The sequence below is a fragment of the Euleptes europaea genome, chromosome 2 (assembly GCF_029931775.1).
Source record: "Euleptes europaea isolate rEulEur1 chromosome 2, rEulEur1.hap1, whole genome shotgun sequence".
In the NCBI taxonomy this organism is placed as follows: domain Eukaryota; kingdom Metazoa; phylum Chordata; class Lepidosauria; order Squamata; family Sphaerodactylidae; genus Euleptes; species Euleptes europaea.
In genome coordinates, this window is record NC_079313.1 from 141,397,079 (window position 1) to 141,416,561 (window position 19,483).

Sequence of the window (19,483 nt, forward strand, 5' to 3'; positions counted from 1 at the left end):
CCGGGCAGCCTGCCCCAAGGCAGCTGAGCTCCTGGCCTCGATTGGGCCATGAGCAAAACCAGCCCGACTCCTCCAAGGTCTTCTGCCTGCCCTTGTGGGGTCCTTGGCTGGGAGAGGGCCTGAGAGGCAGAGACTGACTGGGCCAGCCAGACCCGTCTGCAAAGGGCGGCTCGTGCTCCGCCTAGAAGGAAAGGGCCCTGGCGTGTCATTCATTTATTATCATTGTTGTTGTCGTTGTTGTTACTATTGTTTCATTCAACGTTTATCCTGCCCCTTCCCCAGCAATCGGAGCTCAGGGTGGTTAACAACATAGATGCACAACATTAATAAAATGCAAATAGTCTATAAAACATTTTAATGCCCTGGCACTCCGGCGTGACGATCAGAGAAGCTGGTGGGAGACCCGGTGCGATGGCCTCCGTGGGAGGCCTGGAAGAATAACTCTGTCTCACAAGCCCTGTGGAAGTTAAGACAGGTCCCGCAGGGCACTCGTTTTCAGGCAGAACATCCCACCAGGCTGGGGCCACAATCAAAAAAGCCCCTGTCCTGGTCATAAGAACATAAGAAAGGCCCTGCTGGATCAGGCCCATCAAGTCCAGCAGTCTGTTCACACAGTGGCCAACCAGGGGCCTCTAGGAAGCCCCCGAACAAGACTTTGACTGCAGCAGCACCATCCTGCCTGTGTTCCACCACACCCATGTTCCTCTGATACTAGAGAGAATAGGTATGCAGCACGACCAGTATCCATTCTAACTAATAGCCATGAATACCCCTCTCCTCCATGAATATGTCCACTCCCTTCTTAAAGCCCTCCAAGTTGGCAGCCGTCACCACATCCTGGGGCAGGGAGTTCCACAATTTAACTATGCATTGTGTGGAAAAATACTTCCTTTTATCTGTTTTGAATCTCTCACCCTCCAGCTTTAGCAGATGACCCCGTGTTCTAGTATTATGCTAAACCGAAGTTAAACCGAGGGCCACAGGCACCACCAGAAGTCTGCCAGAAGCGGAACGCAAGCGTCTGGGGGGAGAGTTGTAATGAGAGAGCCAGTCCTCCTTCAGAGGCCCGCAGGATGAGCCAAGCCCACATGCTCTTTGCAACAGTGGTCAGCCAGATGGTCCCAGGAAGCTCACAACCTTGTGGGGGGAGCGGCCACGGCCTGGAAGTGGCCCCTGGTCCCTTGAGGCACAGCTGCAGGCTTAGAATATAGAGCTCTCCAGGCCTCACCTGGAGGTTGGCAACCCAGAGGCAGGAAGATCCTTGTATACCTCTCTGGCTTCCCTGGAGGAAGAAGACACTGTGGCTGACGGCACTAGGGTTGCCCAACCACCGGAAGAAGAAGGGTTGGTTTTTGTATGCTGACTTCCTCTACCACTTAAGGGAGAATCAAACCAGCTTACAATTGCCTTCCCCTCCCCTCCCCACAACAGACACCCTGTGAGGTAGCTGGGGCTGAGAGAGCTGAGACTAGCCCAAGGTCACCCCGGTTCACCAGATGAGCCTCCGCTGCTCATGTGGAGGAGTGGGGAATCCAACCCGGTTCTCCAGATCAGACTCCACCGCTCCAAACCACCGCTCCTAACCACTACACCACACCTGGAGATCTCCTGCTTTTACATCTAACCTCCAGGTGACAGAGATCTGTTCCCCTGGAGAAAAGGGCTGCTTTGTAGGGTGGACTCTATGGTATTCTGCCATACCGAGGTCCTTCCGCTCCCGGAAGCCCTCTCCAGGCTCCACTCCCAAAATCTCCAGATATTCTTCAACCCAAAGCTGGCAACCCTACATGATGGCCGCCCCTTCCGCAGGGTGTTCCAGGCAACAGACAAGCAGAGGAGGCCGGCCCTTTTGCCCCCCACCCCCCAAACAAGCAGCCACCCTGGGCTTCCTTGCCGGTCTCCCATTGGGCTGCTTGCAGGTAGCAGAGCAGGAGCCAAAGCGGGGGGGGGGGGGCGGAGGCGGGGGAGAGATGAACTTTCCAAAGCTTCCAAGGAATTGGTGCCAAGTGACACCTTGTACACGATCCGAGGCCTGAGGCTGAGGGGTGGAGCAGCCGCACGAGAAAAGTCCCAGTGGCACCTTGGAGATTAATAGTTATTTATTTCGACACGAGCTTTTGTGAGTCAGAGCTCACTTCTTTGGATACGTGGAATTAAATCGTGTTAGGAGTCCTGCTTAAGGGGAAGATTACAGAACCTTTCGAGCCTGTGGGGGAAAACAGGGGCAGAAAGGCCGGGGGTGCAGCCGGTCACGAAACTTCAAAGCGAGCGCCCTGCCAAGTGTCTGAAGCAGAATTAGCAGGTACAAAGAATGCATTGATGGATGAGGGAGGTCAGAGGGTCACGCCGATAAGCCAGGTGGCAAGTTTAAGTCAAAATTAACAGACGGGGGCCCAAGGCTAGTCTGGTAGAACATGTTAAGAATAGCTAATCAAAACGTTTGTAAAGTAGGTCTTGTAGAACTATTAGAGATTGTAGTAAGCAAGGAAAACCAAGACTCTGTTTAAGCCAGAATGACATGTCATGTTAGACTGGTCAGGCCACACCTGGAAGCCACACCACATTGGGCAGGCCACACCTGGAGTCCTGTGTGCAGGTCTGGAGGCCTCATTTCAAAAAGGATGTGGACAGCAGGTGCAGAGGAGAGCCACGAGGATGATCAGGGGCCTGGAGACCAAGGAGCCCCACGAGGAAAGGCTGAGGGAGCTGGGAAGGTTCAGCCTGGAGAAGAGGAGGCCAAGGGGGGACAGGATCGCTCTCTTTAAGTATTGGAAGGGCTGTCCCTTAGAGGAGGGCAGGGAGCTGCTCCTGTTGGCAGCAGAGGATTATAGGACTTGCCACAACAGGTTTAAATTAGAGGTGGAAAAATACCGACTGGAAATTAGGCGCAGTGTGGTAAGCTGCAGTATTGAAGTCCAAGCTCTGTTCCTGACCTGAGTTCGATCACAACGGAAGTCGTTTTCAGGTAGCCGGTTCAAGGTTGACTCAGCCTTCCATCCTTCCGAGGCTGGTAAAATGAGTACCCAGCTTGCTGGAGGTAAAGTGTAGATGACTGGGGAAGGAAACGTCAAACCACCTGGGCAGTAGAGGGGCTTCTTGGGGGGGGGGTGGATCCCCGAACCAAGGCTGGGGGGGGGGAGTCTGATCTAACAGGGGTTAGGTAGTGAAACAGTAGCAAGAATCAAGTGAGTGAGTTGTGCTAGGGAGCTTCATTGTTTTCCAGCCCACTTCTTTTCTATGTGAATTTCACCCTGTTTCTGTAACGTCTTTTTTGGCCGTCAAATCACAGCCGGCTTCTGGCAAGCCCTCTTGGCGTTTTCAGGGCAAGAGACGTGCAGAGGTGGTTTGCCATTGCCTGACCCTGGGCTTCACTGGTGGTCCCCCATCCAAGTACTGACCCAGCTTAGCTTCCTCGATCTGACGAGGTCAGGTTAGCCGGGGCCATCCAAGTCAGGGAGTCCTGGCAGCTTCGACCCTCCAGTGCTCCTGGACTCAAATCTAACTGTTCTACTGCAGACCAACACGGCTACACCTCTGGAGCTATAACAACTGAGCAAGGAAAAGAACAGCTATAAAAACTGGAGCAGAATTAATACAGAATATGTTCTAGACTCCCTGACCTGGATAGCCCAGGCCAGCCCAATCTTGTCAGATCTCAGAAGCTCAGCAGGGTCAGCTGAAGAGGGCAGTTGTGTGGGGCTGGAGGGGCTCCTTGGAAGGAAAGGGACCCACATCGAGAACAAAACCACATCCTTCCCACAACACACACAGACACCCAAAACTTATTCTGCCTGGTAAAGGATTTTAATGGTAGCACAAGGGCAGTGTGCCCCCCAGCCTGGCTTGGAAATGGGACAGCCACCCTCCCCAAAACCGCCCCCCCCCCCCCGCAATCACTGGGAGGTCGAAGGAGCGATCTGCATGAGCACGAAGCCCTTCACGTGATGGAATTTGTTGCAGGAGAAGTCCACGTGCATCTGCATGGCTCCAGCCGTGCGGGGTGTGAATTCAAAGTAGATCTTGGATTGCTCCCCAGGCGCCAGTCCCGCCACACTGGAACAGAGAAAGAGAACGGTGAGGTTTTCAAGGTAAGGGATGCTCAGAGCTGGTTTCTGAAAAGGTTCCACCCAAAGCAGGTTTGGGAAGAGTGCGGGGTGTGTGTGTGTCTGTATTTACACACACACACCCATATCCAGGGCCACATCTGGCTCCACCACCATTCCTGACCACTGGCAGGCTTCTTAATGTTTCTTTGAAAACCACTGAATGCATGCAGCTGCCTTATTCAGAATCAGGCCCTCGGTCAATCAAGGCCAGAATTGTCTACTCCTACTGGCAGCCGCTCTCCAGGGTCTCAAGCAGAGCAAGGTCTTCCGCATCACCTACTGCCTGGTTGCTTTAACCGGAGATGCTGCCAGGGATTGAACCAGGGACCTTCTGCGTGCCCAAGCAGAGGCTCCTCCACTGAGCCAAGGACCCCCGCCCCCATTGGTAGCAGCTATATATCCTTTTTGTGTTGAAACACTATGTCAGTGTATAAACTGCTGATGACAATAAAGGCCAAAAGCCCTCTGGGGGCACACAAGCCAGCGGGGGGTGGGGTGGGGGAGAAGGAGGACGGGACCACCGTCCTGGGAGGAGGCTCCATTGAGACCCAAATGGGAAGCCGCCTGCTGGGGGGCTGAAGTCCTTCTTGGGTCTGGGAGGGGAAGGGATTGCACTCTCTGTCGGGACCTATAGGGACTGACCCCCCACCCCCGGCTCCACTTACTTGATCTTGACGGCCTGGCCCATGAGCGTCACCAGCAGCACGCAGTCATCCACCGGCTCCGGGAGGGGGTTGGTGTAGGAGATCTCCACAGTGGAGGGTTTATCGACCTCCACATTTGGGGGAACCTGCAGCAGGGGAGGGGAGGGGAGGAAGCCACGAGTGTCAGCCCTTCAGGCCTGGAGCGGAAGGCAGGCCCCTCTGCTCAGGAGCGGCCCAAAGGCTGGGCAGGCCGGCGAAGCCCGCTGCAGCCTCCTCTGGGCATCCGAGTGAAGCGTGGTCCCCTATCCCGGGGCTTCTCCCGCGGCTTGGTTTCCGCAGGAGCCTGGCCAGACTCCTAGCAGCGGCCCGCCCTGGCCACCCCCTGCCTGAGCCAAAGCACAGCCTCAATCAGCATGGCCCTTCTGGCCCCCCCCTGCAAAACCCTCTACCCATAACTGTTGTGGTGGAGAGGGGCTTGGGGCAAGAGCCGCTCATATTGGGGGTGGGGGGGCTGCCCCTGTTGGAGGTCTCCCTTCTACCTAACTGCTCAAGGGCCAAAAGCCCCCCCCCTTTGCAGCTGGCAGCAGAGGGACCTTCCGCTCCCCCTGCAAACTTCCACCCCCAGTGGGCTGCCTGAGCGTGTGCCCAGGCAAAGTTCCCAGAGGTGGGCGAACAGCTGCAGGGACCCCCTCTGGTGCTTTTGCAAGCTGCTGGGAGCAGAGAGATCCCCCCACCTTCCTTCTGAGTAGGCACACGGTCATTTCCCCTGCCTGTCCTTCCCTCAGCCCCCCAACTGCCCCCCCGCCTCTGAATACACACTGTGTGTGTGTTAAGTGCCCTCAAGTCGCTTCCGACTCATGGCGACCCCATGAATCAAAGTCCTCCAAAACATCCTGTCTTTGACAGCCTTGCTCAGGTCTTGCAAACTGAGGGCTGTGGCTTCCTTTATTGAGTCGATCCATCTCTTGTTGGGTCTTCCTTTGTTCCTGCTGCTTCCAACTTTTCCTAGCATGATTGTCTTTTCCGGTGACTCTGGTCTTCTCATAATGTGACCAAAGTACGACAGCCTCAGTTGAGTCATTTTAGCTTCTAGGGAGAGTTCAGGCTTGATTTGCTCTAGAACCCACTGATTTGTTTTTTTTGGAAGTCCAGGGTATCCGTAACACTCTCCTCCAACACCACATTTCAAAGGAGTCTAAAGGAGTATACACACTAGGGGGCTTTTTTGGGGTTAAGTCACAGCCGACTTACAGTGACCCCTGGTGGGGTTTTCAAGGCCAGAGACCCCCAGAGGGGGTTTGCCATCTGCCTGCCTCTGCATAGCAATGCTCGGCTTCCCTGGGGGTCTCCCATCCAAGTACCACTAACCAGGGACAGCCCTGCTTGGCTTCCGCGGTCGGACAAGGTCAGGCTAGCCATGGACATATACCGAATTTTAAGCTCTGGTGTTATGTTAATTGCCATCCTTATATCTTATTATTATAGCAATAGGTCAGTGACTGATTTTAAAAGCAGCCCCTTCCCCGCAAGCCCACCAGTAGCATGGGGGAGGGATGGGGTGAAGCAGCAGGTGTGGGGAACAGAAAACAACACCGATGAGGGCAGGAGCTGCCCAAACGCACCCCTTCCCCTCCACACATGCCCAGGTGCTTCGACCGCCCTTTCTGAGGGAGATTCCTGGGAATAACGTGCGGGTGGAAGGCAGGGCTTGTGGGATAGGAGGTGTGCTTATGGCGGGGGGGGGGCGCAGGTACTTTGGCCTCAGGGGACAGGTGTGTCTTTCTGGATTATGCCAACCCTGGCCACTGTGCAGACGCCCCCCCCCCCCCCCGCCTGGAGGACTATTCCCTCTTGGCAGAATGAGTCCTACCGATGGGGAAAGAAGCTCTTACCGCGATGGAGATGCTGGGGCTCTCCAAGGTGATGGCCTTCTCCACCAGCAGCTTCACGCCCTCCAGAACGTCACACAAGGCCGTCACCAGGATCTTCTTGTCATCTGTCAGGGACGCTCCGTAGTGGGCATACGTGATGCGCAAGGGGATCTGCTTCTCTGGAAGGGGAAGTGAGACACCTTTCTCCAGCTCCAAGGCCACGGGTTGGCCACAAGGACCAGCCCCCCTCCCTCTGGGGCTTGATTCTCCCCGAAAGGAGCCCTCTGGGCTGCCAGCAGCACAGACCCATGCTGGTGGTGGTGGTGGTGGTGGGGAGTTCACGGTCACCCATCTGGCTCTCTCTGGTTCCTCTTGGCTACTCCCTCCCCTCCCCAATGTGGCTTTTAGCACCCTGGAGAAAATGGGGACTACCTGTCTTTCCTGGGGGCCAAAAACAACCCGGGGGTCTAATCTGCAACCTCTGAGGCCCCTCCCTGAATCTTGGCATTTGTTCATTTATTGCACTCAAGAGAGAAGATTGTCAGGTGCTTCTGCACGGTGGATTTGCCATAGGTTTCCCCCTCCCCACTTCTTGGGGTGGCTCCCTGACAAGGCCAGGTTTATTTAGAGCACAACTTGTGCAGCTCCAGGGATTTCCCCTTTGAAGAGCAGCAAAGACACCTCCCCACCACACACACCCCCTTTGCTCCGCCTCAGAGGGGAACTGCAGGGCGCTCCCTGCAGCTGATGTTCCCTGCAGCTGCTGCGTGACTGAGGTGACCACCGGCTGGATCCATGTAAAATACATACTGTGTCTTCTTCCCTAACTCCTGGCCATTTGCAGGGGGCTGAGCTGGTTTTGAGCTGGAGAACGCGCACCTCCACCAGGCACCCAGGTAGGTTGCACCCTTCCCCATATGCAACACTACAACCACTTCCTGTGGCTCCGACTCTGAATGCCTGTTACCTTCTTGGGAATCAAAATTCACAGTCGTGGTTTCCTTCAGGATCTCCTGGACAGCCGTGCGCGTGTAGAGGACGGTCGACACGCTGAGGTTCACTGTGACGGTCTTTGGCACGGAAGACAAGTTGGCCAGCGTGAGGATGAGCTCGATGTCTTTCCCGAGCATGGGGGGCTGAGCCAGCTTGAACTTCCCATAGAGCTCTGGTTGAGTGACCAAGCTGGAGGACTCGCTCCTCGGCCTGCTGCTGGATCTCGGCAGCTTGGAACAGGCCTTCCGGTAAACGTTCCTTTCCTCTGCAGAGCCTAGAATCATAGAATCATAGAGTTGGAAGGGACCACCAGGGTCATCTAGTCCAACCCCCTGCACAATGCAGGAAACTCACAACTACCTCCCCACACACCCCCAGCGACCCCTGCTCCATCCCCAGAAGATGGCCAAGATGCCCTCTGTCTCATGATCTGATTAAGGTAATAGAATAAGAAAGCCATGTTGGGGGCGTTGTTCCTACCTGAAAAAATGCTAGGAGCCAACCTTTCATAGCTAAGATGCAATTTTATTATTTTTGTTAGTTCTGTATTGCTATTCTCTGTGCATTGTTCACTCTGGCTCCTGACCTAATGCGGTTGACAGAGAGGAAACGAGGGTCGCCATGCCTTACACTGTGGCGTCCTGTGGGAGGGTGCTCAGAAGGCATCCCAGTGAAAAATCCAACTCCTTCTGCACTCCCAGAAGATCATAGAATTATAGAGTTGGAAGGGACCACCAGGGTCATCTAGTCCAACCCCCTGCAGAATGCAGGAAATTCACAACTACCTCCCCCCTCCACACCCCCAGTGACCCCAGAAGATGGCCAAGATGCCCTTCCCTCTCATCAGCTGCCTAAGGAGCCAAGGTGCCCTCCCTCTCAGTATCTGCCTGAGGTCATAGAATCAGCATTGCTGACAGATGGCCACCTAGCCTCTGCTTAAAAGCCTCCAGGGAAGGAGAGCTTCAAACAGCTGACCTTCAGGCACCCCAGTGCAAACCCCTCCTGCTGTGGTGGCCGCTGCTGCCAAAGCAACATTTTTAAAAATCTGCACAGCCAGTCCGATCTCCAACCGCCAATCAGAAGCCTTGCTGGGCAACAGCCCCACCTGACTCCGCCCTCTTTCTAAAAACACTTGGTGGACAACCTCCCCCCCACACACACTTTAAAAGGAGAACCCCCTGCAGACGCTGGAGGGTCTCCCCCCCAAGCTGCGCCCGGCTTCCACCCCTCTGTTGCCCCACATATCCAGCTCTGTTGTGCTTCTGCAGAGTCGTTTGCCTCATGCTGAAGAACATTTTTTCCTCAGGCGCCTCCGTGGGCCTCTCTGTTTCTTGACTGAACCGGTATTTTTTAGAGCTTTTTATTCATGTTTTCAAAAACCTATTTCTGTGTGGGGGTGGTAAAAAAACTTTTAAAAGTCTCACGGGGCAGGGAGCGGTCTCAGGATCGCCACAGGGGCCGGCCAAGCAGCACTCTGCAGAGCTCGTGTCTGCGAGGAAGGGGAAGGCCCAGCTGCTGGCTATAGCTCAGCGGATGCTGAAGTCTGAATGCCGCCCCAAGCAGGCTCCATCACCCCCAACGACTGCCCGGCCCACCCGGCAAGCTCTCCCAGGAGATGCCAGAGCTCAAGAGCAGAGAGAAGAGGCCTCAAGGCGACAGTGGCGGCACCCACCTTCTGGGTACTTGTACGTGTTGGTGATGTCCACCCGCTGGTTGCTGCCCACGGCTTTGGTGCTGATGTGGGTGCCGATGGAGCAGGTGTCGCAATAAGCCCGGACCCGGGACCCATCTTTATTGACGACCCATCGGTTGATGTCCGCGTTCACTTCCGTGTACACGAAGGTCGTGTCGTAGGACAGCTCGATCTCTCCTTGCTTGACGGCCTGGACAGACGTTGGCCCGCACTGGTAGAGCCCTGTGAGGACAATGCCGGAGTCGAGGCGCGGTTGACGGAGAAGGTAGGCGTCCCCAAGAAAAGAGCCCAGTGGGGCATTCCTTACCTTGGCTCCTCTCTTGTGGGGTGGCGTCGATCACCTGCCACCCGCTGTAGGCCGTCCCCAGGTCTCTTCGGACAAACCAGCCTTCGTTCCAGACATGGTAGTCCCTGAAGACAGGAAGGAGCAGAAGGTTGGTTCCCATCACCGGCAGTCATGGAAAGGCCCGCCTTGTGTGGCCGGCCTGGACACCCAGACCGCTTGGGACACGTTCCGATGAAACCTGCCCTCTCCTGGGCTGGGGACAAGACTTGGGTCCTGGAGCCAACCCTTTGCCCTGGGAAGAGCGACCTGCCCAGCCGGGTACACACAGCAGCGCTGGAACGTCCTGATAACATCACTCAGTCAATGTCCTCACTGACTGTAGAGCTGGTGTACCAAAGTGGTGGGGTGGTGGTGGTGGTGATGTCTTTCTAACAATAAAAACTACAGCCAATTACAAAGCATCATTTTCAAGGGGGCGGGGACTCAGACACTCTCGATTTCTGCCGGTGATTCTGCAGTACTCCTGATACTCCAGGAATTTATTCAGGGCCAACAACCACCATGTATAGGATTTTGAGAATTTGGATCAGAAAAGAGTGGGTCAAGAGAGCGTCAAGCCCAAGGTTAAATTCCCATGCATAAAAACCCATTGGAAGGTTATCCCCCAAAGCCAGACTTATCCCTAGGGTAAATGTACATTTGCCTGTCTGATGATACACCTGGTGACTCTCTTGCCACGATACAGGACTTCATCTGTATGTTCTCATGGAACTACTGGGATTCCGGCCAATCCACACACACACACCCCACACACACCCCACATCCCCAGCCCCTGAGCAAATTTTATTTACCATGTGGAGTCTTGGCCAATTTTGAGGCTCTTTCCTGAGGGGTCGTAATATTTATCAATGCTCAGGTTCCCGTTTGAGTCGTGAGCAGAGTTGAAGTTTGTGACCAGCCGAGTGGGTATCCCCAGGCACTTCAGGGCTGAAAGAGAGGAGGAGGAGGAGGAGGCCAAGGGCTCCATCAGGGCAGGATCCCATCGGTACCTTCCAAGAGCCTCTGGTGCTATCTCAGCCTGTCCCCCCCCACATACACTTAGCCCCCCCCCCCCACACACACGCAGGGCTGCCTCCAGCATACCTGTCCCGGCCACCCCCGCGAAGACCCAGCACTGCCCGTACTGCACCGGCTTGTAGTTGTCCTGCTTCCACTTCCGGAGGATGGCCACGCTCCCGTCCCACCGGGAGGGGTTCTCGTGGTGGGAAAAGTCTGCGTTCCACTTCCCCTCCAGCACCCCGTTGTCATTGTCGTTACCGTTGATCTGGGGGGGGGGCAGAAGTCACAAGGGAGTGAGGAGGAGGGGGGGCAGCTTGCAGGGTAGCCGACCTCCAGGTGGTGGCTGGAGATCTCCCGCTATTACAACTGATCTCCAGGTGACAGAGATCAGTTCCCCTGGAGAAAATGGCCGCTTTGGAAGGTGGACTCTATGGCACTGACCCCTCCCCAAACCCCGCCCTCCTCAGGCTCCACACCCAAATCTCCAGGTATTTCCCAACCTGGAACTAGCAATCTAGCTAGCTGCTTGGGCAGGTTCTAGAAGCTGCGGGGGGGGGGGCGTTGAGTGTGGGATGCCCCCCCCCCCCGCTTAATGGGAACAGGAGGCCTTACCATGGAGCTGACCACTCGCCCCACATATCTGGGGTCGCTTCTGCGGGACGTGTCTCCTGCAGGGTCCTGGCGGTGATAAAGGCTCAGATCCAGGAGAAGAAGGCAGAGGTTCAAGATGCTGTCCTGGAACTGGAAGCAGAAAGGGCAGCCTCAGAACAGCCCGAGGCCGGTCTCCGTCCCTCCCACGCAAGCCCCACAGAGAGAGACTCGGGCCTCCATTGTGCTGGTGAGCCAAGTGGGGAAACCTGGCCATGGGCCTGAGGCGGCAAAGAAGGGGCTGTATCCAGAACAGGGTCTCAAAGCCAGGCCCCAATAGCCAGCAGAACATTCCCCACACGTTTCAAGGGCTGCCTTTGAGTGATGGGCAGTTGCCCCCCCCTTTCCTAGGCCTGAAAATTAGGACAGACTCACCTGTGCCCCTGCCCAACCCAACTCAGGAGGGCACAGGCGGCAGCATTCCCAGAGGCTCCTCTCACAGCCCTCCCACGTGCTTTCTGCCCCAAAGATCTCACATCTCCCAGCTGGGGTTTCGCACCCACTGCTTGTTCGGGCAGCGGGAGATTATTGAGCACCCCCCCACTACTGAGTCAGACAGAGGCAGGATACAGGGTGATCTTGACAGGCTGGAGAACTGGGCTAAAACCAATAAAATGAATTTCAACAGAGATAAATGTAAAGTTCTGCATTTAGGTAGGAAAAATCAAATGCATAATTATAGGATGAAGGAGACTTGTTTGAGCAGTAGTGTGTGTGAAAAGGATCTTGGGGTCTTAGTAGACCAAACATTGAACATGAGTCAGCAGTGTGATGCGGTAGCTAAAAAGGCAAATGCAGTCTTAAGCTGCATCAACAGAGGTATAGTCTCCAGATTACACGAACTGATGGTATCGCTTTACTCTGCTCTGGTTAGACCTCAACTAGAGTACTGTGTTCAGTTTTGGGCACCACAATTTAAGAAGGATGTAGACAAGCTGGAACGGGTCCAGAGGAGGGCAACAAAGATGGTGAGGGGTCTGGAGACCAAGTCCTATGAGGAAAGGTTGAAGGAGCTGGGTATGTTTAGTCTGAAGAGGAGAAGGCTAAGAGGGGATATGATAACCATCTTCAAGTACTCGAAGGGCTGTCATATAGAGGAGGGTGCCGAGTTGTTTTCTGTTGCCCAAGAAGGTCGGACCAGAACCAACGGGTTGAAATTGAATCAAAAGAGTTCCCGTCTAGACATTAGGAAGAATTTTCTAACCGTTAGAGCGGTTCCTCAGTGGAACAGGCTTCCTCGGGAGGTGGTGGGCACTCCTTCTCTAGAGGTTTTCAAGAAGAGGTTGGATGGCCATCTGTCAGCAATGCTGATTCTGTGACCTTAGACAGATCATGAGAGCAAGGGCATCTTGGCCATCTTCTGGGCATGGAGTAGGGGTCACTGGGGGTGTGGGGGGGGAGGTAGTTGTGAATTTCCTGCATTGTGCAGGAGGTTGGACTAGATGACCCTGGTGGTCCTGTCCAACTCTATGATTCTATGAGTCAAACAATGCCCCCCCCCATCCAGAGGCCAGTCTGGTCTCCTCTGACCAAGGACCTGCACGTTGCCCACTGTCTGACCCTGGAGATGCTGCCAGGGATGGAACCTGGGCCCCAAATCTGCATGCAAAGCAGGCACCCAGCCCAAACTTCCACCCCAAACCTCTGCTTGAGGAAGCACGGTGGAATCCCCGCCAGACATTCCTTAGATGCATCTGCATAGGAAATGAAGGGCGGCACCGTTCCATGTGGAGCAGGAGGGGCGTGCGCACAGGGTTACACACCTGCCCCAGAAAACCTTGCCGTGCTATCGGCCGAGGGATGCCGGCCTTGCTCGGCCCCTGCCTGACCCCACGGATCACATGTTCATCCCCCCACCCCCAGGACCATCTTCTTCTCACTGCCAGCCGACATGCCCGTTTGGGGGCACCCCTGGCCCACTCTCCTCCTCCCCCCCTCCTGCTCCAGACCCTGCAGCTGAGCCCATGGAGGCCCCCCTTCACACCTGAGCAGTCCCGCCTGACGTCAAGTGCGTTAAGTTCCCCCCCTCCACAGTGGGGCTCCCCCGCACACCATTTTGTGTGGCGAGTCTTCCCAGCCCCTTCCGCGTGTGCCTTGCCCCCGGGATCCTGGAGCCTTAAAGTGGTGAGCTTGAATCCCACGGAAGACACCGGGGTTTGTGTGCTTGAATACCACGGGTACTTGGATCCCACGGAAGACACCGGGTTTGTGTGCCCCATTGTGCCTCCCCTCCCCCCCACATGGACATTCGGCACTTGCCTGGCCATAGTACCATCCTCGTGCTTCAATGTAGTGAGCATTTCCCACGAAGATGATTCCGTTCTCATTCAACACGTACTCCTGCCGTTCTGCCTCATTTGCGAGGTAGACGAGGTCACCTGCGGGACAGAGAGCTGCGGTGACGGAAGGCCTGTGCAAAGCAGGATTTGGCTGAGGACAGCCGAGGGGGAGGCCCCCCCCCCGCCCGAGCGCAGGCAAGAGAAGGGCCAGGCAGTGGAGAGGAGGGCAACCGGCAGAGAGGGCCGGGGGGGAGGGGGCTCTGTGGGGCTGGCAAGATAGCACCCACCGGGAGGATTCTTCAAAACTTTCCTTATTGGCATTTCTAGTCTGATAGTTTGCCCATAGTTGGTTGGGTGATGGGATCTGGATAATCCACTGGACCCCTCCAGCCAGGGTGGGAGCTGGGAGGAACCTGGGGGAGCACAGCCCCGTCTGTGGATTTTTGGAAAGACAAACAAATGTGTGACTAGTCATGCTGCATGCCTGTTCTCTCCAGGATCAGAGGAGCATGCCTATTATATGAGGTGCTGTGGAACACAGGCAGGATGGTGCTGCCACAGTCGTCTTGCTTGTGGGCTTCCTAGAGGCGCCTGGTTGGCCACTGTGTGAACAGACTGCTGGACTTGATGGGCCTTGGACACCTCCCACTCAAGGAGAGCTTCTTTTTAGAATAGGTGAATAGCTGGTCCTCCAAATCAGGGGCAGCTGCCCTCACAAGATTACCACTGGGTTTTTTTCCAAGATCACTTTCACCTGTAGAAAATCTCTGCACATAGCAGGAGACTTAGCTTATAGGCAAGCAGTAATTAAAGAAGCTGTGCCTGTAAGAAAGTGGCTCCTCACAAGTGCATTAAAATGTTTAAAATCCCCCTTTTTATTCACCTTGTACATTTCTGGCAAGCTCATAAGCACAGCAATACCTCTAGGCCTGGCAGCAGAGTGTCAGAGGGTTCTGCTGGTTTTTTGAAGAAACCACGGGCTTTTGTCCGTCTCTTCCAAGCCCCCCCTGGAAAAGTTGTGGCAGACGGGCTTGGGGCAGAAGAGCACGGCAGGACCCTCTCCTGGCCTCAGTGGCTTTCCAGGGAGAGGGCTCTCCTCCAAAGAGCGGTAGTCGCTGCCGCGAATGAAGAGGCACCCACACGTGCTTTGCCTTAACCACCTGCAGCAACCATTTCCTCCCCCTCCACTAGACAGCTTTTTGACAATAAAATCAGGACTTGTCAGATCACTGTTATGTTATCATGTCATAACAATCTATTGCACCAAAGTATCAGTTCCCAGCTTTCATTTTAAACAAAGTATGTCTCTAGTCTTTTTTGTTGCAGATTGTAAGGGGAAATGTGCAGCCTGCACCTTTCCCTGTGTAACGCCACAACAATAAAGACTAAAGACTTACTTAAAAAAAAATGAAAACTGGGAACTAGTACATTATTGCAATTGGTTGTTACCATCTTATACTGTTACAGTGATCTAAGAATTCCTGATTTGGTTAGAAAAGGCCTCCACTAGAGGGGGAGGAAACTGTGGCCAGGGATGGTGAGGCAGGAAAATAGTGCCGATGTGGGCAGGACCTGAAAAAAATGAACATTTCCCATCCACATGGTTTCCAGGGGTGCTTTCATGGGAATCTTAAAAAACAACCACACACCAAACCAGGTTTGGGAAAGATCGCAGCACAGCGGGGGGGGGGGGGGGGCAAGCCCAGAAGCAGGACAGACAGGGGAGGCTGCCCATGTGGGCAGTGAGGTAGGAAAGCCCGGGCAGGCGGGGGGAGAGAATATTGGGCGGGGGAGCATTGTCGTGTAGCAGCAGTTTCTGCAGCTCGAGAGGGATGGTGCAGAATGTCGCAATATCAACTGGATCCATTTTTACCTGCTAAATTAACATTTATGGGCCAATCCAGGCTTAAAAATTGGGCTTGGACCAATAGGGGAAATTTTATATTGGACAGCCTACGGTGATGAGGTTCTGTCATTTTCTCAGCTGAGGTTTAGATATGTATAACTCTGCCACCACTGTTGTTCTGGGGGTGGGGCTGCTGCATAGATACTGGATGGAAAATGGAGCAACTGGCCACACACAGCCCCAACTGCGGGCAGCACTCAGTGTTGTGGCTGCGTGTGTTGACTCAAAGATGGGACAGGCAGGATGGGAAAAGCAGCCCCAGCTGCAGTCGCTGTGGGGCAGGTCCCAAGCAGGAGCTGGGCTGGCTGGCAAGGGCCCCCTCCTGCTCAGTTTCTTTCTGCCAGGTCCCCGTTTTTAGCCACGACAGGACCGTGCCACCAGAGTCATTGGTGAAACACCCACAAGGTCACCAGCCTGTTCACCAAGCACCAAAGTGCCTGCCACGGAAGGCCCCTCCCTTGCCTGGGCGTCCCCCGGAGCTGAGGCATGCCCCCCCCCCCGCCTGTCTCTGCCCAGGCGGGACCCTTACCTGCGCACCACGGGTTAAAGAGCAGGATGAACTGGCCGAGCAGTCGGGCGGTCACCTTGTTGCCACAGGTCACCCGCAGGCTCAGCTTGTAGCGCCCGATGGAGGCGGTGGGGGGGCTGGAGATGGAGAAGTTCACGTAGTTGGCATTCTGGGTGCCCTGCGCTGCGCTCCAGCTGCCTTCGGCCAGCGCGCTGGAGACGGCAAAGGTGGTCCTGGTATGGTTGGCCTCGGAAGGGGATTTCCCTGCCAGGGAGAAGGGAGGCAAAGGAGGTCGGATGCTCAAGCTGGTGGGGCACACAAGAGGGCAGGCAAGAAAGGGGGGCCTAGCAGTGGGCATGGGGTCCCCCTGAGTACTATCTGCCCAGGGCCCCTAAAACCTAGAACCTGCCCTGGCTCTGGCCATCAGCACCAGCCAGACAGACAGCCGGCAGCAGGGTGGGGCCCTCATGCGTCAGGCTAACCGTGTGGGGATGGGTGGAGGGGCGGCACCCCGGTCTTGTGCCCTTGGGCCTGCAGGGAGAGGTCTGGGGGAAGCAGGAAATGCTGGAAAAAACAGAGAGCCCGGGGGCCCCGGGGGCCACAGAGAGGAAAGGACCAAAAGGCCAGGAAATGCGCGGCTCTCTCCCTCGCTCTCGGAGTCTCTCCCAGTGGGGCTTCTGCTGCAACAGGCTCACCCCCCCAGGGCCCCTGGGTGAGGAAGAGAAGGTGGTTGTCAGGCACACGCACAGCTGTGCTCCTCTCCCGTGGGCAGGCGCGCACACACATACAGGGGGGCAGAGAAAGATGAGAAGTGTGGGGGCAGAAGGCCAGGCAGAGCCCCATCGGGACACGGGATACGGATACGTGTGATGTCGGGCAGCAGAGGACCACATGACCTGCAGCAAAAGAGGTGCACCCCCCATCCCATGGGGGGGTGAGGTTACCTGTTTCAGCTATGAAACCTAAGCTCTCCCCAGCCTGAGGAGTCCTGTTGAAGTACACGGTGCATTTGAAGCCTTGCCCACGGCGCACAATCAGATCCGAAGAGACGAAGCGGTTGGTGTGATGTGCCTCTGAGTTGGAGGGGACCTGCCAGCATATCTGGGTTGGGGTCAGATCTAGGGAATAAAAAGTTGCAAGGGGGGCAAGGCCCACCAGGGTTACATCAGCTGTGGCAGAATCTCTTTCCCTCCTCACCACAGAGGCTGTCAGCCTTCTGCGAGGCTGCGGGGGGCATCTTGAAACAGGGGCCCTTTTATAGGACCGCTGCTCTGAACATTGCAGCTCCTGACACACACACACCCCCAAGACCGGCAGCCAGGAAAGAGTGTAGCTGCTGCCCTGCCCTGCCCCGCCCCGCCCCCACACAAGGGAAGGCACTTCAAAGGGGAAAGCCCTGCCTTCGTTGATTGTGTGCCCACGGGAATTTTGGGAGTCTCGGAAGGCTCCGTGCTGGCTGTCCTCTTTCTAAGAGTGCCGCCTTGCAAAGCCCTGGAGCATCTCAGCCACTGGTTCACCATGGATGGACAAGCCCACCGTGGGGACGCGCTACTATCTTTTTGTGCCTTTGGGCATTGCCGCATCATGCTCCTGGGGAGGCATTGTGGCTCAGCGCTAGAGCCTCTGGTGGCATGCAGAAGGTCCCAGGTTCAATCCCCGACATCTCCAGTTAAAGGGACTAGGCAAGTAGGTGATATGAAAGACCTCCACCTGAGACCCTGGAGAGCCACTGCCGGTCTGAGTAGACAATACTGACCTTGATGGACCAAGGACCTGATTCAGTATAAGGCAGCTTCATGTGTTCATATGCTCATGCTCGAGGGAAGGAACGTGTGCGCAGAGGCAGAGGGGACCTGGCCCCTTCTGACACAGCCCAGCAGGTACCGAGGGGGCAGGCAGGGCAGCCCGAGAGAGAGAGTAGAGAGCGCCTCGGCCAGGGGAGGAAAAGGCCAAGCACTGTTTTGATGCGCTGCCATTCACAGCCAGAGGGTAGGAACAAGAGGAAGGCCGGGCCGGCCGTGAGGCTGGGTGCAGGTGGGGCTTCCGGTCAGGAAAAGTGGGCACAGCTGTTCGGTACAGATCAAGTGCCCACAGCACAAGCCATCGTAGGTAGAGTCTCCAGCGAGGACCGGGGAGATCCGGGTTTGAACTCCCGCTCTGCCACGGGTGACCTTGGGCCTTGCTGGGTGACCTTAGGACAGTGACCAGGGTTGCCAAATCCAGGTTGGAAAATTCCTGGAGATTTTGGGGGTGGAGCCTGGGGAGGGACTGATGCCATAAAGCCCACCCTTCAGAGCAGACATTTTCTCCAAGGGAACTGATCTGTGGAGTCTGGAGACCATTTGTAATGCCAGAAAATCTCCAGGCCCCACCTGGAGGTTGGCAGCCCTCGGCCAGTTGCACACTCTAAGCCTAGCTCACCTCACAGGGTTGTTGTGAGGATTAAATGAAGGCGAGGAGAGCGATGGAAGCCCTCTGGGGAGATATAAATCAATGGCGTCCCCATCTGCAGGTCTGCCCAGCGAAGGGGAAGGGAGGGGCCCAAAGAGGTTGCCAACTCCAGGCTGGGAAACTTCTGCAGATTTGAAGGTGGATCCTGGGCAGGGTGGATTTGGGGGAGTGGAGGAAGCTCCGCAGGGGGGCGCGTGATGCCCGGCCACCTTCTCCTCCGAAGCTCCATTTCCTCCTGGGGAACTGATCTTAGTCTGGAGGTCAGCTATAATTCCAGGAGAACTCCAGGCCCACGTAGGGAAGACTGGGGCTGGGAGAGTTAGATCTGGAGCAGAAAAGGGAAGGTCCCCAGGTGGTTTTGCTCTCTTCTGTTGGTGTAGTGGGGGGGGAGGGGGGGAGGCTGTCCAGAGCACCGGTTGGACCCCCTTCCGGAGGGCACTTCCGCCACTTGGAGGACACAGGGTGGGGTCCCAGACTGAAGACACAGCAGCCCACTGGCTCCGTCAGCCTGGCAAGGGGGTGTCCGGAAGGGCCGCTGGTCCTTCGGTGAAGGCGCACAGGCTGGATCCCCCTGAGGTCAACTGCACCTTCAGGAGAAGGTCTCGGGCTGTGGTGCCTCGGGGCCTCCAGGGGCCACTGGAGAAAAAGGCACTCAACAAGGTTCCCCATGGGCCACGCTGCCTCCCCCACCCCTGCTACACCTGGCAAAGGGTGCCAAGCAAATGCCCCACTGGGGCTGTGGGCCTCACCCCCCGCCCCGTGCCCCAGCACTCACCTGCCATCTTCCTGTCTTCTCAAGCCCAGCCAGGGACCTCTAGTGCATCCTCCTGCCAGCGCTCCCGGGGAGGTGTGATGCTGCTGCTGTCGCCGCTCAGCCCTGTCAAAGCATCCAGGTGCAATTAGCCAGTTCCTCTAATCTGGGGCTCTGCAGGAGCAATTTTCCTGCTTGCTGGGAGGCGTTGCTGTGGGAGGGAGGAGAAGTCCTCCTTGTTTACTCAGAGGAAGCGCATTCCCTTGCATATGGATGACATGCAAGACT

At 56.0% G+C, this 19,483-nt stretch overlaps 1 protein-coding gene across 1 annotated transcript; it reads right to left on the minus strand.

Annotated features, from left to right (window-relative positions):
* Positions 1 to 3,893: 3,893 nt before the first annotated feature.
* LOC130494037 (protein-glutamine gamma-glutamyltransferase E-like) lies at positions 3,894 to 19,274 on the minus strand. The gene is made up of 13 exons (XM_056867669.1): positions 19,220 to 19,274; positions 16,938 to 17,111; positions 16,015 to 16,257; positions 13,560 to 13,678; positions 11,265 to 11,393; positions 10,737 to 10,917; positions 10,445 to 10,580; positions 9,615 to 9,718; positions 9,287 to 9,529; positions 7,589 to 7,888; positions 6,643 to 6,800; positions 4,772 to 4,896; positions 3,894 to 4,053 (listed from the first exon to the last, which is right to left on the minus strand). The coding sequence occupies exons 1-13, from the start codon at positions 19,224 to 19,226 to the stop codon at positions 3,894 to 3,896; spliced, it is 2,079 nt and encodes a 692-aa protein (XP_056723647.1). The 5' UTR covers positions 19,227 to 19,274.
* Positions 19,275 to 19,483: the final 209 nt, after the last annotated feature.